At 46.2% G+C, this 26,045-nt stretch overlaps 2 protein-coding genes across 4 annotated transcripts; one reads left to right on the forward strand and one right to left on the reverse strand.

Moving 5' to 3' along the window:
• Positions 1 to 1,652: 1,652 nt before the first annotated feature.
• On the reverse strand, positions 1,653 to 6,623 carry LOC133374718 (SLAM family member 9-like). Its single transcript, XM_061605912.1, has 6 exons — positions 6,532 to 6,623; positions 5,515 to 5,859; positions 5,102 to 5,401; positions 3,813 to 3,976; positions 3,174 to 3,237; positions 1,653 to 1,754 (listed from the first exon to the last, which is right to left on the reverse strand). Exons 1-5 carry the CDS (start codon positions 6,584 to 6,586, stop codon positions 3,175 to 3,177), a joined length of 927 nt encoding a protein of 308 aa, XP_061461896.1. The 5' UTR covers positions 6,587 to 6,623; the 3' UTR covers positions 1,653 to 1,754; position 3,174.
• A 2,970-nt stretch (positions 6,624 to 9,593) lies between these two features.
• Positions 9,594 to 22,951, forward strand: LOC133374717 (SLAM family member 9-like). Of its 3 annotated transcripts, XM_061605910.1 has the most exons (7): positions 9,595 to 9,808; positions 11,205 to 11,549; positions 11,663 to 11,962; positions 14,038 to 14,151; positions 14,340 to 14,434; positions 19,427 to 19,521; positions 20,179 to 22,951. In XM_061605910.1, exons 1-6 carry the CDS (start codon positions 9,649 to 9,651, stop codon positions 19,514 to 19,516), a joined length of 1,104 nt encoding a protein of 367 aa, XP_061461894.1. In that variant the 5' UTR covers positions 9,595 to 9,648; the 3' UTR covers positions 19,517 to 19,521; positions 20,179 to 22,951. The 3 variants fall into 3 exon arrangements, with proteins under 3 accessions (XP_061461895.1, XP_061461894.1, XP_061461893.1); XM_061605911.1 differs by lacking the exons at positions 19,427 to 19,521; positions 20,179 to 22,951 and adding an exon at positions 15,138 to 18,733 and having other exon boundaries at positions 9,594 to 9,808; positions 14,041 to 14,151; XM_061605909.1 differs by lacking the exons at positions 19,427 to 19,521; positions 20,179 to 22,951 and adding an exon at positions 15,138 to 15,366.
• The last annotated feature ends 3,094 nt before the right edge of the window (positions 22,952 to 26,045 follow it).

Here is a 26,045-nt window from a genome sequence, read left to right on the forward strand (position 1 = left end):
AGGAGGGCAGACAGGCTGTTTCTTTATGATTTTAAAGCCGTTATCAGGATGAAAGGAGCCGCCTGGATTATGGCAGGTGCAATGAAACAATAACATATCAGAGGCCGTTGGAGACCTCTGATCATTGCCAATGAACAGCTGGGGAACTCTTTTCCCGCCGTTTTTTCTGCTAAAACATTCCCTTGGGGGGGAGTTTGGGAAAGAAGATACTAGACCCTCTGCTCAAGTTTTTGGGTGGGAATAGGGGGCACAGACGTGGAGTAAAAAAGAGATTATCCTGGCGTTTTAGCATAAAAATCACCAGAGAATTTTAAACCACGAGAGCATGCAATTGCAGCACGTGATTTTAGTTAAGTATCGTTGTTTTTAAAATTATTGATTTTGTTTTTACTTTATAAATGTATGTAATTTGTTTTTAAGGTTTGCTTCTACTGGTATTTTTTGATGAATATTTCAGATTGCTCTTTTTGTAAACTAAGAGGTCTTTTTGCCCAAATTAGTGATATATAAATGTTGTTAAATTAAATAAAAGGGGGAAACCAGATAAGAAAACCCTCCAGGCTTCACCTGTCATGCCTTCTGCAGCAATCTTCCCTATCCCCCCCCCGCTTCTAATTCCTTCCCTGTTATTCTCTGTTGTCTTCTGAAATCAAATTTTAGGCTTTGCTTATTAGCCTTTTGTTTGAATTTAGACTGCAAGCTACCTAGGACTGATATGTACATACACACCACTTTAAACATTTGTCCAGATTTCCCAAAACCTGAATTCAAAATTCTCAAAGTTGGAATTCAAAGTTCAGTTTCAGTGACCCCATGAGAAGGCTAATTTTGAAAGCTTAATATAGTGGTTTAAAGGGTTGTGTTGGATATGCAGCACCCCAACTAATGCAAAATGAGGAAAGTGAAAGGGGTAGCAAAAATTGCTGACTTTACATAGTATTTTATATACTTTGAGGTTTTTAAAAACCCAAAAACAAATGGACGATTGCTCACTTTCCATTTGGCAGATGCTGAGCATGTTGAAGGAGGTGCTTTTCTGGTCAGCCGGATTGGTGACCAGGCAGGTGAAGGTGGACTCCGAGGAGGCAGGCCGCCAGGACAAGTGGAGAGCCGTGCCGTTATCAGAGAGCTTGTACCAGTCGGAACCATATTCTGTGTCCCTGAGTGGGTTTCCGCTTTTCCAGGAGATGTCAAATGCCCCCTCTCCAGGCACCTGAACCTGAAGTTCCCATCTCTCAGGGATATGGTATGAATGGCAGTCATCTGGGGCACAGGTATCCCTCCCACTTCAGCACTAGTGCTAGACTTCCCTGCAAATACCACTTTAGCAAGGAGGGGCGGCGGCTCACCTTGGCCTTCCCGGCAGGCCCCAAGTCCCAGCAGAACATCTAATGACGATGCACCTCTTTTGGAAGGACATTCCATCACTGGGGCGCCACCACTGGAAAACCCTGTCCTTTGTTGCACTCCCAATAAGGAAGGTGTTTATTTATTTGTGCATTTATGGAATTTATATTAGGTGCCCAATAGAATTGTTCCCTGGGCAGCTCACAAAGATAAAAGGCACCCATTTGGGCTGAAAAAAGCAGTGTCTAAATTCATCCATTCATTTATTTATTATAATTTATTGGGAATATTTCTAAAACACTAAACAACGCCACAGTGGCATACAACAACAATGAAAAATGCAGCAAGCAAAAACATAAAACAATTCTCAAAAGAGAAACCCACGAGTCAACTAATCCTGGGAAAGCCTGTAAAGATAAAATAAAAAATGATCAGCTGATGAAATATGAATAATATCAGACCCTAAAAATAAATCTAAAGTATAATGGGCAAAACATGCACTATACATTCAGCAATAGCACAAAATTGACTTTATTCTTCCCCTGGGGTGAAAAACATCCACAAAAGGGTCTTTCTTTCAGAAATGACAAGTCTTTTTCCAAACAGGAACTTCAAGCCTGCCACCTGCTGGCTGAAAAGTAAAAATACAGTATGTTGGAGGGGAGGACTAGACTGGAAAATGAAACGACCAAAACCACAAAAAGGAAACTTGTTCTGTGCCAGCAGGGGGCAGTGCTGCTCCTGCTCTGCCATTGCCACCTCTGAGATTGGCGCAAGAGGAAAGTGTGCCTTGCACCACTTCTGGGGCCTCCCACACGCTCTGAGCAGCTGCTGGTTAAAGACGCCTCCTCTGGCTGTATCTGTAACCCTGCAAGCCTCAGGAGATAACATCTCTTGGAGATAACAAGATCCAAATCTAGCTGCAATTATGCTCCTTCCAGGAGGCTTTTCGAGGTCTGGCCAATGCCTGGATCCTGACCTGAGTGTGCATCTCAAAGGCACGCAAATGCTTTCTGAGCAACACACCCTGCCAGTTTCTGCAAGTTAGCCATGAATCTTCCTTAGAGCGTCTTTTGCACCTTGCTCCACCATGCCCCATTCCTGATGGAGGACACTGGGGGAGTGCGCAAGTGTGTGTAGAAAGTAGCCTACCGCACAAGGGTAACATCTGCATTAATTGCTCTGCCCATCACTGGCATGAAAGGTTGCCCATAAGGCAAAATGAGGTTCAGCTTCTGTACGTGAGATGGGGGCGCCGTCTTGTTCTTCACCTAAGGCAGCCAAATGTCTTGGGCTGGCCCCAAGGTGGACCTTGGGAGACAGCACTGTTCCTCTAGGGCAGTGTTTCCCAAACTTTCAACATGCGCATACCCCTTTTGAGACATTGATTTTACCGGCATACCCAACTTTCACAAAAATAATCGGGAGAGGGGTAAGGTTTTATCACATTCGTAATTCCTATAATTTTATATGAAATGTTTGTAAAAAAATAAATACGAAGTAAGTAGTAAACATTTTAATAATAGAAATAATATTTATATAACAACAATATATATTCAAAAATATAGAAATAATTCATATACTAATAATTAAAACAGCTATTATTAAAAAAAACCATTCTGGAAATAAAGAGTAATACTTTTTTGGTATTAAAATTGTCAATACAAAACAACTGTTTAGTGGGAGGGATGGGACTGCTTGTGACCAGATATTAGTGCGGCGAAATCCGGTTCGATATTTGTGATCTCAAGACGAAGATGGGGCTCCACATCAATAATTCGTTTTCGTTTTTTTGTTTTGATGTTCACAAGCGCAGAGAATCCTACCTCACGCAAATACGATGTGGGGAAGGGGAGAAGTCATTGAGAGGGAGCCGAGTCTTATGAGAAACTGAAAAGACAAGGAATGCATTGAGAGCGAAAGAGACTACGCGTTGAATAACATCGGGATAAACCGCTGTTATTATATTGATCTTCCCTCACATGATTGTGTGAGAAACTGGAGAAATCACAAGAACTGTATTTTCTCTTACAAGAAAACACGCACACAGTTAAAACCCAATGATAAAGTACAAAAAAAACATTTGGCCGCGTACCCCTTGAAACCCTTTTGTGTACCACCAGGGGTACGCGTACCACACTTTGGGAAACACTGCTCTAGGGTTTGGTGATGTGCCCCTGATTTGCTTCCTACTATGGCTGGTCTCTGACATCTTCCCGCCTTTGATAGCAGAGCTCTGGCTGATTTCTATAACTCCCAGACAGGGGAATGTCTGGGCACCGGGCCAGCTTTTCAGGGCGGAAACTCTGCTCACGGAAAACCCAGGGAGGGAGGCCTGCTTTTCCGCTATGCACACTTCATGCTATTCCCCAGCCCCCAATTTGCAGACAGCGCACCTCATAGGATATTTCTTCTTGTTAACAACTTTGAAAAAAGATTCCCCCGCAGGTTCTAAACCAACTCACCCCCGATCTGGCCTGGTGGGTCCCTTCCAAACATCTGCTGCGGCTTCGGTTCCTCTCTTTCCTTCCCAGAAGGTTGACCGAGGTGACAACTGCAATCTGCACCAAGAGCCCCACCATGATGATGATAACTCTAAGGCTCACCCAGGGCAGAGGGATGGGTTCTCCTGCAGAGAGAGAGGAGGGATTGGAGAGGGAGGTACCATCAGGCAAATTTGGGGAGTTGCCAGCCTGGATGAGAGCCCTGTATAGAGCACCTACGTCGAATGCAGGAAGTTCAATCCTCAGTGGTGACATCTCCAGGTGGGGCTGGGAGAGACTCCCTGCTTGAAACCTTGGAGAGCTGCTGCCAGTCAGTGTAGACAATGCTGAGCTCGATGGTCCAAGGGTCTGAATCGATATAAAGCAGCTTCCTATGGATGTGCTATCAGCAAAACCCCACAAGTTGTTCCTTCTCTATTAACTGCGCCCATCCACAACCCACAGGCATGGATTCTGCAACTACGGTATTCCCCAGGATCTTTTCCTACAGAGCTACACCCCTCCCCTTCATTCAGGGAGCAAAGGAAGAAGGGGCTCCAACATCAGCAACATCTGGCCCAGTGAAGTGGCAGACAGCGAAAGGCCCCTAGACTGGTCAAGGGGGAGGATCTGGCCAAATCCCCTGCCCTGCTCAAATTTCCTGCTGTCCCCAGGGCCGGCCCTGTCATTAGGCAAAGTGAGGCAGTCACCCCAGGGAGCAGATGCTGGGGAGGGCGTGGGGTGGCAGCAAGGTATTGGAGGGCAATCTGCACCCCTTCAGCTAGCCTGCTGCCCTCAGGAAGACAGTGCTGGTCACCAGTCTCAAAATAAGGTTCAGCTTCTGTACGTGAGATGGGGGCGCCATCTTGTCCTTCACCTGAGGCAGCAAAATGTCTTGGGCTGGCCCCGGCCGGCCTCAAGGTGGACCTCGGGGCCAGCACCCTTCCTCCAGGGTCTGAGGATGGGGTGTGTGAGCTCCTGATCTGCTTCCTGCTATGGCTGCCCACAGAGCCAGCTAGACTCTGACATTTTGCCGCATTTGATAGCAGAGCTTTGGTTTATTTCTAAAACTCCCAGACAGGGGAATGTTTTGGCACCGGGCCAGCATTTCAGGAAGGAAACTCTGCTCATGGAAAACCCAGGGGGGGAGGCCTGCTGTTCCGCTATGCACACTTCATGCTATTCCCCCATCCCCATTTTGCAGACAGCGCACCCCACAGGATATTTCTCCTTGTTAACAACTTTGAAGAAACGATTCTAAACCAACTCACCCTTGATCTGGCAGACGTGGCTCATGGTGAAAGAGACGCTCTTCTGGTCAGCCGGATTGGTGACCAGGCAGGTGAAGGTGGGCTCCGAGGAGGCAGGCCGCCAGGACAAGTGGAGAGTCGTGCCGTTATCAGAGAGCTGGTACCAGTCGGAACCATCTTCTGTGTCCCTGGGGAAGTTCCCTCTTTTCCAGGAGATGTCAAATGCCCCCTCTCCAGGCAACTGACACTGCAGAGTCACGTTGCATCTGCCTGTGGTGTTGGAGACATTTCGGGGGAGAATCTGCGGCTCTGGAACGGGCTCTGTTGGAAAATGTTTGAAATGCTCTAGTCATCTGCCTGCTCCCCGAGGTGTCCATCACTGCATAGGAAAAACGGATCCTTTCCCGTGCTCAGTTCATGAAATAATTACTTACCATAAAGAGTGAGGTGGAATGTGTGATCTTCGATCTGATTTGAAACAAACCTCATACGAACGCTATATACTCCACTGTCCTCCATCTCCAGATCTTTGATCCTCAGTGTGGTCCCGCGGGCCATTTCCAGCCTCTGCCCAAATCTGTCCCTTGGATTCCGCCACTCCAGCTTTCCATCTCTGAACTCAGCAAACGAGAGTCTCACACCAGGTTTTGATGTGAAGTCCCATTCAGATGTGTCCACTGTTTCTGCTGAGGAAATATTTGTAGCAAGCACGATTGATCCTCCCAGGATCCCGTTCACCTGATACTGGGGAGAATTCTGTACTGGATTACTTTGCGAGCCTATTTATAAAAGAGAAATGTGAGAGAAAATATCTATGTCCCCCCCCCAAAAAAATAATAATGGCACACTATTTATCATACTTGAGGCTTCCTTGCTGTGAGGGAGGCTGCAAGCTTTGCAAAGTTCCACCTGCATTCAGTTTTGACTTCCACATTTCACAAAACCCGCATCACTCGTTCAAACAGCCGTTGCTGCTGTTAAGCTGGAAAATCCAGAACCATCCTGTTGACCCTGGGATGCACCATCCACATCACCAGACCCCAAGGGGATCCGTCTGCCTGGGCAAAAGAGCCACTCGGGGTCCCATCATAAGGACAGAGAAAGCTGCCTTACACCCTTGGCCCATCTGAGCTCAGTATTGCCCACTCTGATCGGCAGCGGTTTCATGCTGGGGATTGAACGCGGGACCTTTTGCAGGCGAAGTGGATGCTCTAACCACTGCACTGCAGCCCTTGCCTTAAAGATACAGTAAGACTCCAGTCCTCTAGCTCAGTATTGTCTGCACAGACTGGCAGAGGCTCTCCAGGTTTCAGGCAGGGGACATTCCCAGCCCCACCTCAAGACGTTGGGGATGGGACCTGGGACCTCCTGCATGCCAAACAAGTGCTCCTCCTCCAAGCTGCGCCCGTCGTCCTCCCACATCCCGTCACCACCCCGGATTCCTGCCTCACCTGGGGACTGAGCAGCCCAGAGGAGGAGCGCCAGCCACCCTCTGTGCAGCTCCATCCTCCTCCCTGCCGCCGTCCTCCCTCTGCGCTGACACGGGCTCTGGTCTGGCATCCTGCGCTTCTCCAGGAGGTTGAGGCTTCCGCCCCTCCTGCTTTGACAGCAGGCCCCCAACCACCACAGCTTCCTTCTCGAGTCATTCGCTCGCCTGTCGCTTCTCCCATCCCTTCCAAGCTAATGGGTCACAAAAACCAATCAGTTCTCCACCAACACCTCCAACAGCACCTATTTTCAGCAACAGTCCCAGTTCCTTGATATTGGATGTACTGCTGACTGACTGTAGGACACGGAATAATGGGCTCAAGTTGCAGGAAGCCAGATTTCAGTGGAACATCAGGAAAAACTTCCTAACTGTTATAGTGGTGTGACAATGGAGCCAATGACCTGGGGAGGTGGTGGGCTCTCCAACCCTGGAGACATTCAAGAGGCAGCTGGACAGCCACCTGTCGGGAATGTTTTGATTTGGAATCCTGCATTAAGCAGGGGGTTGGACTTGATGGCCTTGTAGGCTCCTTCCAACTCTACTATTCTATGATTCCCCCCAAAGGATGCCACCCACTGCCTCTTCCCTCGGGGGAACAAAAGGCCAAGTCCACAACCTGTCCCTCTAGACAATGCAGAGCAAGATGGACCCATGGCCAATGGACTCACTCCATATAAGCCAGTTTCCTTTCTAAATCAGCCCTTTATGCAGAACCATGAGGACTGGAATCTTGACCTGTTTTGAGGTTAATAGCTCAGTGGTGGAGCAGAAGGTCCCAGGGTCAGCCTCCAGGTAGGACTGAGAAAGAAGGCTATCTGAAATCTTGGGCAGCTGCTGCCAGTTAGTGTAGCCAATGCTGAGCTTGATGGTCTGAATCGGCCGACAGCTTCCTAGACCTTTTCTGACATTCCTAACCTTGCTCCGTTTTTGCCTTTTGCAACTTCTCCTGTGGCAACAAGGTCCCTAAACTCAGGGATGGCTGTGAGCAGGCGCCTGTTGCCGCCAAGAAAGAATTCAGTGGCACTTGAAAGCCTGCATAGCCTTTGCCAGGCAGAGCTGATTTGATCAGAGCAATCACCCAGCCTGTTGAATTTTCAGAGGTTTTCAGTGTGTTTGAAGACTGCCAGCCGGTGGCTAAAACATTTGTTGTTGTTATGTGCCTTCAAGTCGATTATGACTTATGGTGACCCTATGAATCAGTGGCCTCCAAGAGAATCTGTCATAAACCACTCTGTTCAGATCTTGTAAGTTCAGGTCTGTGGCTTCCTTTATGGAATCAAGCCATCTCTTCTTTGGCCTTCCTCTTTTTCTACTCTCTTCTGTTTTTCCAGTATTATTGTCTTTTCTAATGAATCATGTCTTCTCATGATGTGTCCAAAGTATGATAACCTCAGTTTCATCATTTTAATTTCTAGTGATAGTTCTGGTTTAAGTTGTTCTAACACCCAACTATTTGTCTTTTTCGCAGTCCATGGTATCCGCAAAGCTCTCCTCCAACACCACATTTCAACCATTGCACAAAATTGGATTCTATCCAAGGCTAGTTTTACTCAGAATAGACCTGCTGAAGTTAACAGACATGGCTCACTTAGGTTCATTGATATCAGCCAGTCTGCTTTAGCTTCTAGTGACATACCAACATATTAATTTGGAGAGGAGGGCTGCTAAGAGTAAGGGAAAACTGGGGCCACACTTGTGCCACACTGGAGGGTGGGCGTTGTTCCTGTTGTGCCAGCCTTGAAGCTAGGGTGAGGTCCTGGAGCCAAGAGGAGGGGCGTGCCTGCATCTACAAAAGAACCTATGGGCTGGTTCACACATTCCCCTGATTGAACACAAGTGCGCACAGTGTTTGTGAGAAGGAGTGTGCACTTACTGACTTGTACACCTCAACTATTGTATATACATATAATCATGCACACGTTTGAATGTAATATGTGAACACCCCTTGTGTGTTTCATCTAGGGATGGGGACAAAATTCCATTCAGATTGCTTTTCAAGCTGAATTTATCAAAACTGCACTTTCCAAAACAAGATGAGAACTGAAATACAGCCACCCTTCCAAATTCACACTTATCCGAATTTTGCAATGCAGTTCCCCAACCAAATAAAACGCATGTCTTAAGGGGAAGTGGTCACAAAACAAATGTATTGGTGAAATTAACATACAAAAATGCATCATATTAGGATAAATTGCTTGCATAAATTCATACATTAGTCACAACCGCCTACAAAATGTATGTATTAGGAGAAATTCACACTAATATGCTGAAGAATTTTTTTAAATCACAAATTGCTGCAGAAAGAACCAAATTTGAGATGAGGAAAACGAGGAGCCGAGAGAACCAAACTTCTCAGATCGCTGCATCCCTGCTTCCATCAAGTCTCAGTGAGGATGAGCTGGGTTTTGTATTGTTACAGAGAGGGAAACAGCCTTTGGGCATGTTTCTGCTTCCCAAGAGGCCTCAGTGCAACCTGATCCCTGAATAGCACTTCACACAGCTTCATCTGAAAGCCTCTTTCTATCTCCCTCGTGAGTCTCCTACAACATTAGACTAGCAGCCACATTTCTCCTTTCCACGCCTTGCTCGATGAAGAGTTCTTGCACACAATTTTGTGACATTTTCTTTGGCCAGATAAAAGGCATTATTACCCAAATGTAGACTTTGGAGTTTAAAAATATTTTATCTTGGATTCTCATCCACACTCATGCATGGATTTTCCCAGCATGTGGACTGCTGTGGGCAAGATCTGTGGTCCAGTGGGCACTGGGGGAGGATGTGTGAAAGCAATGCATATTTAGGGTGGAACCCTAAATTACGGAGGGCCACATTTGGCCCGGAGGGGTTGAAGTTCCCATCTCTCAGGGAGATGGTATGAATGGCAGTCATCTGGGGCACAGGTATCCCTCCCACTTCAGCACTAGTGCTAGACTTCCCTGCAAATACCACTTTAGCAAGGAGGGGCGGTGGCTCATTGAGCAGGACAAATTGACCCTCCCCCCATCTCCATGCTTCCTCAGTTAAACACACCCACCTTCTCCATTTCTGAGACCTCTAGGTGGAATGAAGAACAGCAGACATGTCTCTCTCTCTGCTTTCCACAACTGCCGCAGCCCCCTCCTCTGAAAAAACTTGTGGTGATTCTCAAAGGTCCCTCCGCACAACCAGCAAGAAAGTGGTGGTGAACTGCATCCAAAGTGGCCTCGAGACCTTTCTCCTTTTGCTCTCTTTTCTGTCTGGTAAGTCTGCCAAGAATTGCTAATGCAAATGCCGTTTTTTCTTTTTTCTTTGTCTTTTGCAGAAAAAGAAGTTTGGTTTTGACTTGCAGAAGGAAACAGAACTGCCTGAGTGGGAAGCTGCGGGCCAGCCTTCCAACTTTGTGAAGGGGCAGCCGCCGGGCGGTGTGTTATTTTGAAAGGTTTTTAAAAAGCGACACTCCAAGCGGAGCATAAATAACGAAGATCGAAGGTCGAGAGAGGGGTTGTGCCAAAGCGATGGATGGTGCAGAGACTGCCAAACATGCTCTCATTTCAAACGTATTACTCGCTCCTCTGAAGCAAATGGGGTACAGCTACGTATTCCCAGTTTTTCCTCTCAAAACGGGGAATGGAAAACAGATGAAATGCCTGAATATTGTTCCTGTTGCTTTCATTGGGGCTGCGACCCTGCAAATAGTTCGTTGTCAAATCTTTCGTTGCTTTTGAAAGCAGACCTCTGGCTGTTTTGTGTTTCAAGAGATAGTTTTCAGCGATGTACTGTGTGGTCTTAAAAGACTCTGTTGAGGACTGAATAATGAGATCCAACGCACTCTTTGTGGGGCTTCCCTCGTGTTTGGTCCAGAAACAGCAGTCAGTGCAGAATGCTGCAGCCAGAGTGCTGACAGGAGTGAGAGTAAGACCCTTGCTCACAGATCTCCACTGGCTGCCCATTTGTTACCAGGCCAAGTTCAAGATATTAGTATATAAAGCCGTGAACAGTTTGGGACCAGTGGGATCACCTTACCCCACGTGTGCCCACTTGAGCACTTCGCTCTGCAGAACTGGCCCTGTTACATAACATTTGTTCTGCGCTTATATGAAATCACTCTTTTACTGTGGCGGCACCTACGCTTTGGAACTCCCTGCCTGGCATCTTTACTATACTCTTTTCAGCACCAGCTTAAAGCATTTTTGTTTAGGCAAACCTATCCAGACACATAGATGCCAAAGTGCTTTCATTTCTTTTAGTCTATTGCTCTTTGAGTAAATGTTTAGTAAAGCTAAATAACAATCCGGCACTATATGTTGATGAGTTATATTCTCAATTTCATGAAAGATTAAATTCCAGAAATCTGTTTTAATCAGGTTCTAATCTCCTGTTGATTTTAATTATATTTTGAATTGTAAAAATAGCTACATTTAACTTGGTCTTGTACTGACAATTTTAATGTTTGTTTTTATTTTTTGTAAACAACATTAGAGGTTTTAATCTGCAGTCCAGCAGTACATACATTTTAAGTTAAAATAATAAATAAATCCATATATTCATGAAAGCTTTAAATCGGTGATTCTCAGACAAACATTTCTATCCATTGTCCCTTTGACTTTTTCTCCCTTTTTCTTTTTCACCCTTTCGTCTCCCTTAATTTTTTAAAAGGTACTGCAAGTAATCCAGTACAGAATTCTCCCCAGTATCAGGTGAACGGGATCCTGGGAGGATCAATCGTGCTTGCTGCAAATATTTCCTCAGCAGAAACAGTGGACACATCTGAATGGGACTTCACATCAAAACCTGGTGTGAGACTCTCGTTTGCTGAGTTCAGAGATGGAAAGCTGGAGCGGCGGAATCCAAGGGACAGATTTGGGCAGAGGCTGGAAATGGCCCGCGGGACCACACTGAGGATCAAAGATCTGGAGATGGAGGACAGTGGAGTATATAGCGTTCGTATGAGGTTTGTTTCAAATCAGATCGAAGATCACACATTCCACCTCACTCTTTATGGTAAGTAATTATTTCATGAACTGAGCACGGGAAAGGATCCGTTTTTCCTATGCAGTGATGGACACCTCGGGGAGCAGGCAGATGACTAGAGCATTTCAAACATTTTCCAACAGAGCCCGTTCCAGAGCCGCAGATTCTCCCCCGAAATGTCTCCAACAGCACAAAGAGATGCAACGTGACCCTGCAGTGTCAGGTGTCTGGAAAGGGGGAATTTGACATCTCCTGGAAAAGAGGGAACTCCCCCAGGGACACAGAAGATGGTTCCGACTGGTACCAGCTCTCTGATAACGGCAGGGATCTCTGCTTGTCCTGGTGGCCCACCTCCTCGGAGCCCACCTTCACCTGCCTGGTCACCAATCCAGCTGACCAGAAGAGTGTCTCCTTCAACATGCTCAGCATCTGCCAAATGGAAGGTGAGCAATCATCCATTTGTTTTTGGGTTTTTAAAAACCTCAAAGTATATAAAATACTATGTAAAGTCAGCAATTTTTGCCACCCTTTTCACTTTCCTCATTTTGCATTAGTTGGGGTGCTGCATATCCAACACAACCCTTTAAACCACTATATTAAGCTTTCAAAATTAGCCTTCTCATGGGGTCACTGAAACTGAACTTTGAATTCCAACTTTGAGAATTTTAAATTCAGGTTTTGGGAAATCTGGACAAATGTTTAAAGTGGTGTGTATGTACATATCAGTCCTAGGTAGCTTGCAGTCTAAATTCAAACAAAAGGCTAATAAGCAAAGCCTAAAATTTGATTTCAGAAGACAACAGAGAATAACAGGGAAGGAATTAGAAGCGGGGGGGGATAGGGAAGATTGCTGCAGAAGGCATGACAGGTGAAGCCTGGAGGGTTTTCTTATCTGGTTTCCCCCTTTTATTTAATTTAACAACATTTATATATCACTAATTTGGGCAAAAAGACCTCTTAGTTTACAAAAAGAGCAATCTGAAATATTCATCAAAAATACCAGTAGAAGCAAACCTTAAAAACAAATTACATACATTTATAAAGTAAAAACAAAATCAATAATTTTAAAAACAACGATACTTAACTAAAATCATGTGCTGCAATTGCATGCTCTCGTGGTTTAAAATTCTCTGGTGATTTTTATGCTAAAACGCCAGGATAATCTCTTTTTTACTCCACGTCTGTGCCCCCTATTCCCACCCAAAAACTTGAGCAGGGGGTCTAGTATCTTCTTTCCCAAACTCCCCCCCAAGGGAATGTTTTAGCAGAAAAAACGGCGGGAAAAGAGTTCCCCAGCTGTTCATTGGCAATGATCAGAGGTCTCCAACGGCCTCTGATATGTTATTGTTTCATTGCACCTGCCATAATCCAGGCGGCTCCTTTCATCTTGATAATGGCTTTAAAATCTTCAAGAAACGTTTATCCCTTCAGATTAAATTATGATTAAATCCTATCTGTTAGGGAGATAGGCCAGCCTGGTAACAATTTACACCCCAATAGCCGTCTTTCCCTGCACCTGAGGGGGGTGTCAACCATCTTCCTCAGCCCCCCACATTGTGACACGCAAACTTCCTGACAAATGTGACCAAGTCTGCGATTAACAGCAGGGAGTAATCCAGGTGGCTCCTTTCATCCTGATAACGGCTTTAAAATCATAAAGAAACAGCCTGTCTGCCCTCCTGCCCTCCATCAAGCCTAGTGAATCAGGGACATGCCTTCTAAATTAGACAAAGTTCCTGATTAAATCCTGTCTGTTAGGGAGATAGGCAAGCCTAGTAGTCATTTACACCCCAATAGCCATATTTCCCTGCACCCAGAGGGGAATGTCTACCATCTTCCTCAGCCTCCCAAAATGTGTCACACAAAATTCCTGACAAATGTGACCCAGTCTGCGGTTAGTAGCAAAGGAGTAGTGGTCCAGGGGCCAGTGGCCAGTGGCTCTGCAGGGTCTCAAGGCAGAGAAGGGCCTCCCAACCCTGTTCTACCTGAGATCCTTTAGCTGGGACTACAGCTGAGCCAAAATTTCTCAGAAGTCTTTTTTTTCCTCCGGGAAAATTTCTCATCCCCAACTCTCCGCCGCACAAAAAAAAGAATGCCACTTTGCAGAAATTTCCTCTAAGTTTTCTCAACCACTTTCCCCCCCTTGTAGTGTCCATTTCATACTCTCTCTTGAGCACATGTCTGCACAAGAGATATTCCAAAATGATGCCAGGCTTGGAGCATTCTGGAGGACGCAAAATGCATGGCCCGGCTTCAAAGGAAAAATAAAGCCTGTTCTCTTGCCCCTGCTGGTGGGACAGCTTCACCCCTGAGAAAACTGCTGGAGAATTTCTCTTTCCACCCCCACTCCTGGAGGAATGTAGTAAAATGGCTTCCCAAATATCTTTGCCCACAAATAGGACGGAGGCTTTTGAGAGGCTGAGAGCCCTGCACATCCTGAGCATGTGCTGCTGTCACTGAGCTGTGGGTTCATGTGTTTATGGCCCAACATTTGGCATTCTTTCTTTATTCCTTGCAGAAGGAGGTAAAGGCAGGATCCATTGGCAGATGGTTCTTGGCATTATGCTCATCTTGGGTGCAGCTGTGGTGACCGGGATTTGGCTCTTGATCTGGAAGAAAAGAAGGAAAAGAGGTAGGAAGGGATGGTACGGTTTGCAGGCGTCCATCTGGACCATCACCCTGTCTCTCTCCCAAGGCTTATCTCTGTTAATCTTCAGTCCTTTTCGATGGGGGTTGAGAGTTCCCCAATGCAATCCGTTATTCCTCAGAAGCAGATATTGGAAACGTCATGGAATAAACGTCTCCTGTTGCATTCCTCAGCTGCCTCCACAGTGCCAAGGGAGGAGGAGAGTCCGCCTGAGCTCCAGTACTCCGAGATCACAAAGAGGAGCCCCCCGGAAGGCGATGAAGTCCAGGTGAGGCCACCTTGCTGACCGGAGATGCTGGCAGGACCCGTGCTGTTAAACTTGTTCCTGAATGGCCTAGAGTTAAGGGTGAGAGCAGGGAGGTGGCCAAGCTTGATGATGATGATGACACCAAATTGTTCAGGGTGGTTAAAATGAAAAGAGGGTCTTGAAGAGCTCCAAAAGGATCTCTCCAGACTGGGCAAATGGGTAGTAAAATGGCAAATACCAGAGGAAGACATCCCTTCTGTTGCGTGGCTGTGCCAAAGGCACCTCCTCTTCTGCTTCCCCTTGCTGCCATCAAAGGACACCACGATCTAAGAAATCCACTCTCTGTCTTTCCACTCCTCCACCTCTCCATCCCTGGCCCACATACTCACATTTTGGAGGAATGAGCATCTAAGGCTCAGGATTTTCCCCTTGCATTACTGACGCAGCCTTGGTAACGCTGACTCTGCCTTCGCCTTCTTTGCATGACAGCTGGGGTAGGTCAAGGGTGCTGATCAAGGGCCCTCCACAATGTCCCACCCTTCCTCCAAAATTAAAATAAAGCATATTTAAAACAACAAGAACATCTAAAGATATTTATTTATTTATTTTATTTTATTTATATACCGCCCTAAGCCCAAGGGCTCTCAAAAAATATTTTCAAAACAGCCACGCACCCTCACACAGCTAATCATTTCAAGGTTGCCGGGAATTGTATTTTTTCCAGCCATCCAACACCAAGGTGAACAGGAATGTTTTTCATTCATCATCAGGGAGACAGATTCACCTCACCAGGGAGGGCATTCTGCAAACACCATAATTTCAACAAGCCTTCTAAGTTAAGACCTTATCTCAGTCTGTGTCTGTGTCGGAATTGCTTTTTAATATGTTTTTAAACCTTTTTTAAAAAACAGTATGTTTTTAACCTTTTTTTCAAGACGTCTTGAAAGCTTTTTAAAAATGTTTTTAAAGATACTTTGTTTTAATGGATTTTAAAGTCTGTTTTTATGATGTTTTAAAGTGTTTTTAGTGCTTTTGTTTGCCGCCCTGGGCTCCTGCTGGGAGGAAGGGCGGGATATAAATCAAATAATAAATAAATAAATAATCATAATATAACTTTCTTTAAAAAATACAGTCTACTGCAGCCATAAAAGTAGCACCACACCACAAATAATGCTTCAGAATTCAACTGAGTGGGGGGGGGAATGACTTCAACTGTTTCTTTGACATTTCTGCAGTGGAGGCAGCTCAAATATCATGGAGATCAGGAGGCGTTCCAGAGACGAGGGGCCCCCACCAAGAAAGTCCTGTTTATCATCGACCATTGTAGCAAAGGGGCTGTTTCGTAGAGTTTGGGACTTTCTAAAAACTAATTGTGAAAAGTGAAAAACACCTTAGCTAGGGCCCTCTGCACAATCAGACTGGCTCTTCCCACCTCACCGAGAGTGTCACTATTACGTATATTTTCCTTCTCTCCTTTCAAGCGAGGCCAACCTACCTCACACAAGCTCTGCACACCGCAGCAGCAGCCGTTGATGGTGATGGTAGAAAGCCTCTCCCTGTGTTAACAGTGATGGGGGGGGGAGCAAATGCGATTCTATAGATGCGAATCCAATCCCTCTAATAATATGCATTCGTGGACACCTTGTTTGTTTGGAGAACTGTGTTGCTACATTTGGAGAATTTGAGCCAACACAGTTTCTGTGTTGTTTCAGGAAATGTGAACCAGGTAGATTTGCACTAGAATGTGAGCCAAAGTGAGTTTCCATCCCTCACTAGAACTCATGCCAAGAGTACTTGGTCTTCTCAGCTGTTCAACATACCCCCCCTTCTTTCCCAAATGTCCGGACACAACACGTCCAACCACTTTGAGACCCAGATGTGGCTTAGCAGCATGGAGTGCTCCAGACAACCATGCCCTTTTCCAGGCCACTCCATTCCATTCCCCTCCCCCAGGTCTTCCCCAATAGAACCTCAGCATTCTGTGTCCACTGAGCATGCTCAGAACACATTGCGCTATAGGGAGGGGTTATGTAGGAAGCAGCCTTATACCAAATCAGACTCTTGGTCCATCTAGCTCAGTATTCTCAACACTGACTGGCAGTGGCTCTCTGGGGTAACAGACAAGGTTCCTTCCCAGCTCTACCTGGAGATACCCTTGAGCACGGGTGTTGTCATCCAGGGTCTTGGGGGTGTGTGTCTTAGACCCTTTACTTTTTTAGGAGCTGGGTCCCAGCAGGGCCCCTAGGTCTCCTGCATGCTGTGACCCAATAAGCTTGAAAGGGGAGTGTGTTAGCCACTGAGAAAAGTCTTCTAACTTGCTGCCTTGCCCTTTCCTGCTGATTGGAGCCAATCAGAGTGAAAAAAGATGAGTCAGAAGGCTCTTCAGGAACTCAAGCAATATCTCTGGCACTGAGGAAGGACAGTGACAATGACAGAGAAGCAGAAAGCGGTCTTCGAGCCTGGCCAGATTATTCTATAATCTTAGAAGGGGGGTGGCTGTGACTTTCATGAAGGGATCTGGCACTTCTGAATTTGCCACTGCACTCCTGTCCTTGGGGACTGAACCCGGGACCTTCTGCATGCAAGGCAGCTGCTCTGCCACAGAGATCTAGCCCTAAATTCCACAATGGGTTTGTTCCAAGTGACATGACTTTTCATACGGAATCTTCCCAGGGATTGTGGCTCTGTGCCAAGAAGACAGAGAATTTTAGTAGAATGCAGGCATACCACAGTCTGACCAATTTGCATTTGTGGTTCCGATGTGCCGTAGGGGAAAGGCGACTGTTGCCAGGGATGAGAAAGGCTGAAGCATTTCTGAACAATAAACTTCCTGTTTAGCCCAACGCGTCGTGGCTCAGGACACCAAATCTTTGTTTTTCTGGAACAGATGGACGGATCTTATTTATATGCCGCCTTTCCACTGCGAGCTGTGCCCAAAGCGGTGCACAGCAAACATTCAAACTATCAAGACGACAAAGCGCTGGTGCAGGGGAGAGGAGTCAGTTTGAGAAACATAACAATGCGTTCAAACAGGGCAAACACAATCAGAGCGAATTCAGTATAACAAAAGTCGTACTCTAAGCTTAAATGCATCAGTGCAAAGCAAAAAGGAAATTAACAGCTAGTCTTAGGGACCTCAGCAGCCTGGCTTAAATACGGCCCGGAGAGGGGGACCTTCCACCAGGCTAGATCTCTCCTCCGAAGGAGACAAAGAGCAGCAGAAGGGAAACGCCAGGAAGGGCTGTGGTGGGAAGGCCTCTGTTCTGGAAATTCCCACCTGGTACGGGTCTTCTTGCAGACAGATGGCCTGTGAGTCAACAATATTTGACTCCTCCAGAAACAATATTTGCATGATAAATTACTATTTGAATAACAGACCACAACCCTTTCACTGTTGCTCCTGGAAATCCTCCCATCTCGCAGCTGGTTGTGTCCGTGCCAGTCACCGCCGGCGCTAACAATTGCTGGGCTGGTGTCCAATGTTTGCCATATGCAGAGCATGGGACCAATGGGGTGCATCGAACCCAGGTATACTCAGAGTAGACCCGCTGGAAAGAATGGGTCCTGCATTACAAAGGCAGAAGGAGTTATATAGAATCAGAATATATGCAGTTCAGCTTGTCTTGACTAGAGATGCAATGATCTGAGAAGTTGGTTCTCTCCATTTTCCATTTTTCTAATCTTAAATTTGGTTCTTGACCTTTCTGCAGCCATTTGTGATTTCTTTAAAAAATCCTCATGAAAATTCTTCAGCATATTAGTGCATTCATTATTCATTGGCGATCTCTCGTGGCCGAGTAAGATTGTCTTCCAAGATAATTTGGCTGGGAGACGCCTGTGCGTGAATTTGTTTTATGTGGGGAGATCGGCGCACGACGATCACACAATCTTGACAGAAAAAGGCTTTGATCCAATGGCATGGATACCACGACGATTGGAAGTCTTTTATCTGCTGCAGCCTTCATCCGCCTTCACAGCCGTTGGAACATACACATTGTTATCTCCCACCTGTTCTGCTGTTGAGGACATTCTTGAATCGTTCTTTGTCTGGTTCCTCTCCCTTGACCTTACCGCCATGGTTGACCTTGTTGGGAGTAGATGACTCCCGACGGCATCGCTCATAGGGTTCGTTGGAACACACAAGCCCACTCACCATTACAAGGTGACGATTCATTCCTAATCAATTCCTAATACATGAAAATTTCAGGATCAATTCCTAATACATGAAAATTTCAGGATCAATTCCTAATACATGAAAATTTTGACTAATGGGCAGTTTTGACTAATGTACATATTTTTGAAAGCAATTTATCTTAATATAATGCATTCTGTATGTTATTTTCACCAATATATTCATTTTGTGCACACTTTCCCCTAATATATGCATTTTTGTAAGCATCATAAGAGCATAAGAACATAAGAAGAGCCTGCTGGATCAGGCCAGTGGCCCATCTAGTCCAGCATCCTGTTCTCACAGTGGCCAACCAGGTGCCTGGGGGAAGCCCGCAAGCAGGACCCGAGTGCAAGAACACTCTCCCCTCCTGAGGCTTCCGGCAACTGGTTTTCAGAAGCATGCTGCCTCTGACTAGGGTGGCACAGCACAGCCATCATGGCTAGTAGCCATGGATAGCCCTGTCCTCCATGAATTTGTCTAATCTTCTTTTAAAGCCGTCCAAGCTGGTGGCCATTGCTGCCTCTTGTGGGAGCAAATTCCATAGTTTAACTATGCGCTGAGTAAAGAAGTACTTCCTTTTGTCTGTCCTGAATCTTCCAACATTCAGCTTCTTTGAATGTCCACGAGCAAAATTCAGATAAGTGCAAAATTTGAAGGACGGCTGTCTTTCAGTTCTTGCATTATTTCGGAAAGTGTGGACTTGATAAATTCAGCTTTAAATGCAAACTGAATCGTATTCTCCCCCACTCCTAATCTTGACACACAGTTTGGATTGTCCAAGAATTTTAAATAGGCCACAGCCTATCATATTTTTTGCCGTTGGTGTTTTTCTCTTTCAGGAGCATCATCATCTCTCTGATCTGAATCCCACAAGGGCGACTGAAGTGTATGCAATGCTGCAAATGCCCACTTCTGGGCGGGTCACTTGAACAGGGTGAGGCTGTAATTGAAGAGGGAGGGGAGCTTCATTTTAAGCAGGGCCGACCTGGGCTCAGCCCACCAAAATTTAGTGCAAGCGACTCAGGGCAGAGACACACTTTTGCAACTGTGCATCTCCACTTGTGTTTTCTGGAGCCAGAGACATACGATGCCAGTCAAACTCTGCCCCCCTTTTTACTCCAAAATGTGGGAAATGCAGCTTCGGCACGCTTCTCCATGAAATCAGCTTCACAGAAAAAAAATCAGAATTGTCTGGTAGGTCAACTTGTTGACTCGCTGTGGCGTGCCCAGCTCTGCTGTAGGCTGGGCGGAGACGGTGACTGGGCCAGCGCTTTGCTGTGGGTGGCCCCACATGGTCTGAGATCACCAGAGGCGAAGGGAGAGGTGTCCCAAAGCAGACAGAGAAAATGATCTGGCTGTTTTTGAAGCAGCTACTGTCTTCTGCAGCCTCCAACTCAGGACTCAGAACCAGGGTGGGGGAACAGGTGGAGCGCAGATCCAGTCAGACTTGGGTTCAAATCCTTACTAAACCACCAAGTGTTGCACAAGTCATTGTGCAAATGCTCTACCTCGCTGGGTTGTTGTGAGGGGGAAAGCAGCTAATTCCACTCATGCTGTCCTACGTATGACTCTGGTTCCCTTTTCCTTGCAGGTTTGCTGAAAGAGGGAATTGTTCGAAACATTCACTTCACCTTTCCTTTGACGGAAGGACCCGGCTCTCGCCAGTCTGGCAATCTCAGGAACTGTCACTGTATGAACTCCATTCCCTGAAAAGCAGCCGGTTAATGAAGCGCTCTCGTTTCATTATTCCCTGACTGCAAAGTCGACCCCTTTCTCTTTCCCAAGCAAAGCATCTTAATTTGTCTTTAATTGGTTCCATTTGCAGTCTTGAACCAAATGTGCATTTGCCGAAATCCTGTTTATTTATTTATTTGAGAAAAGAACTCCCTGTGTCAGGAGCAAGGCTATTTCTGGTCAACGAAAAGAAAATGGAATTATACTGGTCAGTGACTTGCAGGTCCATTTTTGACATTATGCAAACTTATTATCTTAGTAATAAACTCGGAGATTTCTAGGGAAGCTGCAGGGATGAAGTATACATATATGACATTTTGATTCCCTTAACACCCGGGGTTTATGACCTGAAATGGGAACAGGACAATGCTTTTTTAAACAGCTTCCCTTTTTTATTTTCTTGCCAATACACCCTCAGACCTTTCTAACTCTATATGGTCTATAATTAGAACTGTACTTCACTGAGAAAGACTGGGAAATGTTGCTACTTCCTCTTCCAAAGAAGGTCACTTTAGGGGAAAACATTTCTGCAACACAAGTTCAACTCTCAGTGACATTTTATTATGAACCAAAAATATTTCCAGTGGATTTTCCCTTGATGTCAGAGTCTCATGAATAGTCCCACCCCACATATCTAACTAGTCGTTCCTGCTTCAGTAACTCCCAGGATTATAATGTGGTGGACTATCAGAGCTATCAGAGGTTCCAGTTGCGACCAAGCCAAGGTGTTGAAGCTAACAGGCCAGCTTTATTGGGCAATCATAAGGAGCAGGGCCTTTTTGGTCGTGGCACCAGCCTTGTGCAGTGTCCTCCTTAAGGAAGCTTGTCTAGTGCAATCACTGATCATCTTTAGTTGCTGTTAAAACCTTTTCAGACAGGAAAGATCTGAGAGCAACCATTCTCTTAAAGAGAAAAGAAATTGCATTTTAAAGTGATCAGAGAGCACATTTCTGTGAAAACTCTCAGGAGTGGGCTGAAAGCTTTCTGTTGTGCTTTTGAGGTGGCTGAGGGGTGTTTGTGAAGGTCCGTTCTGTGAAGGGCTGCTGCACTCTGCATCCTCCCCTGGCTTCCTACAGTTCAGTCAAAGTGCCAGGGGAGGACATTGCAAGGGCTTTTTCAGGTCAGGAAGTGCTGGCAGCCGGGCAGCTCAGAGAGTTCTGGGGAAAGTGTTTACTGGAAAGAAAAACTCGCAAATCACCAGCCTTGGCCACCTCGCAAAGATAAAGGAAGCTCAAAACCCACCCAAATTCTAAAGAAATTCTAAAGTGCCCTGAGACTGCAGAAGAAAAGTTGGCTCCTCTTTTGCAAGAGGAGAAAACTTGTCGAGAATTGGGAACACAGCCCAAATAGTTATGGTTGTTTTAAGTTCCTCTTCTGTATTTTCAATGGGATTGTATCTCCTCTGTTGAACAGCTGTTGGTCTTTTAACATTTCTGTTTGTTTTTAGGGTTCTCCGTTTCACATGCTCGGGCATGAGCAATGCTGAACCTTGTGCAGGCAAGGTGCATAGGAGGCTTGGGAGGGACCCTGAAAGTTCGCAGAAGTACTTTAAAAAAAAATTAAAAACAAAAAACAAAATAACCCAAATGAAGAGCCTGTAAACAGCCCAGTGAGCATGCTCTGTGGCTGCATAATGTTGTATGAATGTTGCGGGGGGGGGCCCTGAAAGATTAGGAGAGAAGGGGGGCAAAATAGAGCCTAAACAGGAACAGCCCCCAGCCCACTGCAACATTTTGTTGCAGGGTCTACCTGTATTTATTATTTGCTGTTGTGTTGTAGTATTGTGTGACTGTATTTGATATATCCTTATTTTGCAAGGTTGCCTTATCCTCAGTCTGGCCATCGGTCCATTTTGCCGTCTATCGTTTCCTGAAGCGGCCAAGGCGGGGGCCAGGGATTCACCCCTTCAAATGGGGCAAACGCGCACGTGGGCCTCGTTGACCAGTGCTACCCTCCAGCCCTAGATCCTGAAGCAGTGCAGGCTCTTGTGTCAGTTTTGGAGGCAGGCCTTTAGCCAACTGCCCCACGGAGAGAGAGAGAAAAACGTTTGGATTCTGAGGCAAAGTGATTGCCTTTTGCAATGGTTCCTCCACAGTCCCATAAAGGGGGCAGCAAATGTGATGCCCTCCACTTGCTGGACTACAACTCCCAACCTCCACGGCCGTCAGCCATGCTGGCGGGTGGGAGCAGTTGCTGTGGTTTATTGAGGTTCTTCTGTCCCACTCTTCCTCCCAAAGGGGCCCGGGACGGCAAACCACAAAGTTACAAAAAAACAGGGAAAAAAACATATTTGATTAAAACACTACCATAGTTTTCGTCGGGGCCTTTTTTGTAAAAGGACTCACCAGTCTGGAGTACCGTCAATTGTTCTTTTGCTGCCCATAGCAACCATTTTGCGCCGGCACTAGCACAGCACTTTGATCAAGGTATGAGTACTGGCACCTCATTTTTTACCAAAAAAAGCGCACTGGTTTTTCTAGTTCAGCAACATCTGGAGGGCACCATGTTGGCAAACTGTGCCATACAAGATATAATCTGTCTGAAAGCAGAACTAACATTTTGGCTTTTTTAATATACATCCTAATGTAATTCTGTGTTCTTTGTGTTTGTTAATAAATGCTTTTGGTTAATCATCAGGTATGTTTTGATGCAGGGGTGGACCACCTGGATCACTTTCACCCTTTTCTTTCCAAACAGCATTGCCTTAATCATCTCAGCCTCTCCCCACCCACCCCTCAAATTGCAGTTGCACAATCAGAAGTGAGGGGAGGGAGCGGGGAGCTCTTTCTCCCCAGGCAAATGGCCAGATGGAGATTTGCCTCCTGGGGCTGGGCAAGGGAGGCCTTCCAGCCTGGCTACGGAGTGTTATTTGGAGAATCCAGAGGTTCCCAAATGGTGGTCTGCGAAGTTTCGTTCAAGAGGTCCATGGCATGTCTGTGGAAATACAATTAAAAATTATACAGCATCTAGCACAGTGTATTACAGCTGCTACAGCTGGCAGAAAAATGATTGTCTACCAAGACCCTCAGCAATCTTCATAGTGGTCTGTATGTGTGTGTGGGGGGGAGTTGGGGTACCCACTGGGATAGCTCAGACTTTGCCCTTTCAACAAGCCTCCTAAATGGAGATTTTTATTCCCAATCAGCATCTGTATTGGGTTTGAAACTGTTTTTTTATATGCAATTGTTTTGTATTGGTTTCTGTGACATTGTGAGATTGCTTTAAGATGCTTCATAGAAAGAAATTCATAAATGAACATATTAGTAGTAGTAGTGGTAGTAGTAATTATCCATATCTGGAAGCACATTGTTTTCCCTTCAGGACAGAAGGATGATGCACCTGTTACCTGTGAAACTGCCTCCCCATCATCCAGCACTCTCTGGGTGGTAATTTGGAGGGGGGCATGCTCTGGGTCCATGGACTTTGGCTCCAGGTCCAGCTCTAGGTCGTTTCAGTGACAAATGTTAATGTTCTGCAAAATGACAGCAAATGATCCATCAAAGTATTTGACATAGATGGAAAAGCCGCTTCTTTTCCATTCAGCCGCAATTCCTTGCCTGGACAAATTCTTAATTGGGGTGTGTGTGTGTGTGTCCACCTTGAAGCTTTCTTGCTCTGTGGAGAATCACCATTGCTGCACTGCTGTTGTTTTTGTTTTGCAAACAGCAGGACTCTTGGCAGACCACAAATCGAGATAAAAGGCTGTGGCTTTGTCACTCTTTTGCCTCCTTCCGTGCACACAAATACTGAAGCTTAAGTACACACAGCTTAAATACTGGCTTACCTCGCACAGCTGTTGCAGGGAATAACTGGATAATGCGCCGACAGTGCTCTGAACACGTGAAAGCGAGTCATAGAAATCCAAGACATAGTGGAGGCGTGTCTGTTGGTGCGAAGGGGGCCCAGCCCCATAAATCTCAGTCCGCCTTCAGCCAGCCCCCACCTGCTTCCCTTCTTACTTGCAACCAGTCCAGGGGCTGGCAGCTTCCTCCTCCTTGCAGAGCTCAGCAAGGGAAAGGAGAGGGACCTGGGGATGGAAGGACGGGTCTGTTTCAATGATCTCAGTTTCTCATTTTTCCAGTCTGAAATTCAGCTCCCCTCATTTCTGCAGCAATTTGTGGCGTTTGTTTTTTTTAAAAAGTCTCCATGAAACTTCTTCAGCATCTTAGTGCAAATTTTCCCCGTAACAAACACATTTTTGTAGGCAGTTTTGACTAACATACACATTTTTGCAAGCCATTTCTCGCCATATAAGTTATTTATGTAAATGCTGTAATTTCTATTTTAGATGGTGTATTTTTATATTTGTTATACTGACTTTGTAATTTTATTATTGTATATGTTGCTATGTTTGCTGCCCAGAGGGCTGTTTGCTAGTTGGGTGGGATATAAGCTGAATAAATAAATATATATATATATAATGCATTTTTGTAAACATTGCTTGGTTGGAGACCTGCATTGCAAAATTCGGGTCAGTGCAAATTTTGAAGGGCAGCTGCGTCTCGGGTGTTCACATTGTTTTGGAAAGTGCAAATCTGATAAATTCACCTTTAAATGCAGGCTAAGTTGAATTCCCCCTCATCCCTAATGGGGACAGAACGAGAATGAGCTGTCCCTGCCTGTCAGTCATTGGCTCTGGCTCCGCCCATTGGTGGGCACTCTGACTTCCGCCCCACTTGGTCCCAACGTCCACTAGCCAATGCTGATAAGATGCCTTATTCATCACACATGGCCACAATGGTGGGAAAGTATTTCATAACCCTCTGTCTCTTGCACACACCCAGCAACCCCGCACATCTCAGGCATGGCGAAAGCCATCGCTGACCCCAGCTTAACTGCATAAAAGAGGGGCAGCCAACGTGGTGCCCGCCAGATGTCCCTGGACTCCAGCTCCCTGGGCTCCCCTCTCCCTGGCCCCATGAGGCTGCTGCTTCCTCCCACCCCCCCTTAAGAGTGCCTCTGTTCTATAGCTGGCTGGGTGCCACCTGGCCACTCTGGAGCCTTGCCCAGCCAGAGGAAAACATCCTTTCTATTTTGTGGCTGTGCCGAAGGCGCCTCCTCTTCTGCTTCCTCTTGCTGCCGTCAAAGGACACCGTGATTTAAGAAATCTGCTCTCTGTCTTTCCACTCCTCCACCTCCCTGCCCCTCCACCCCCGGCCCACATACTCACATTTCGGAGGAATGACCTTCACGAGCAGAACAACTGACGAGCATCTAAGGCTCGGGATTTTCCCCTTGCATTATTGACGCAGCCTTGGTAACGCTGACTCTGCCTTCGCCTTCTTTGCATGACAGCTGGCCCATGTCAAGGGTGCTGATCAAGGGCCCTCCACAAGGGAGAGATCAGACCTTCAAACAGTCCACAATGTCCCCCTCTGCGTAAGAGGCATGTAGCTGGATCAGGCCAAAGGGGGCCCATCTCGTCCAGCATCCTGTTCTCACAGGGGCCAACCAGAGGAGTGGCTCACCTGTGGCCGCCCAGATGTTGCTGGACTCCCAACTCCCATTGAAACGGGCCGAAGGGGTGGAACTCCAACTCCCATTGGCCATGGGTGCTGCTGAGAACTGCCTCTGAAGGGCCAGCATTCCTATCATCCCTGAGTCAATGGCCATGTTGGATGGGGGTTGTTAAGAGATGTGATCCAACAGTGGGCTGCATCCAGTGCTAGGCCTCCAACTAATTTAGGCTCATTTTTTCAATAGGTCAACTCTGAGTAGGAGTGG

This window comes from Rhineura floridana, chromosome 22, assembly GCF_030035675.1.
Source record: "Rhineura floridana isolate rRhiFlo1 chromosome 22, rRhiFlo1.hap2, whole genome shotgun sequence".
Taxonomy (NCBI): domain Eukaryota; kingdom Metazoa; phylum Chordata; class Lepidosauria; order Squamata; family Rhineuridae; genus Rhineura; species Rhineura floridana.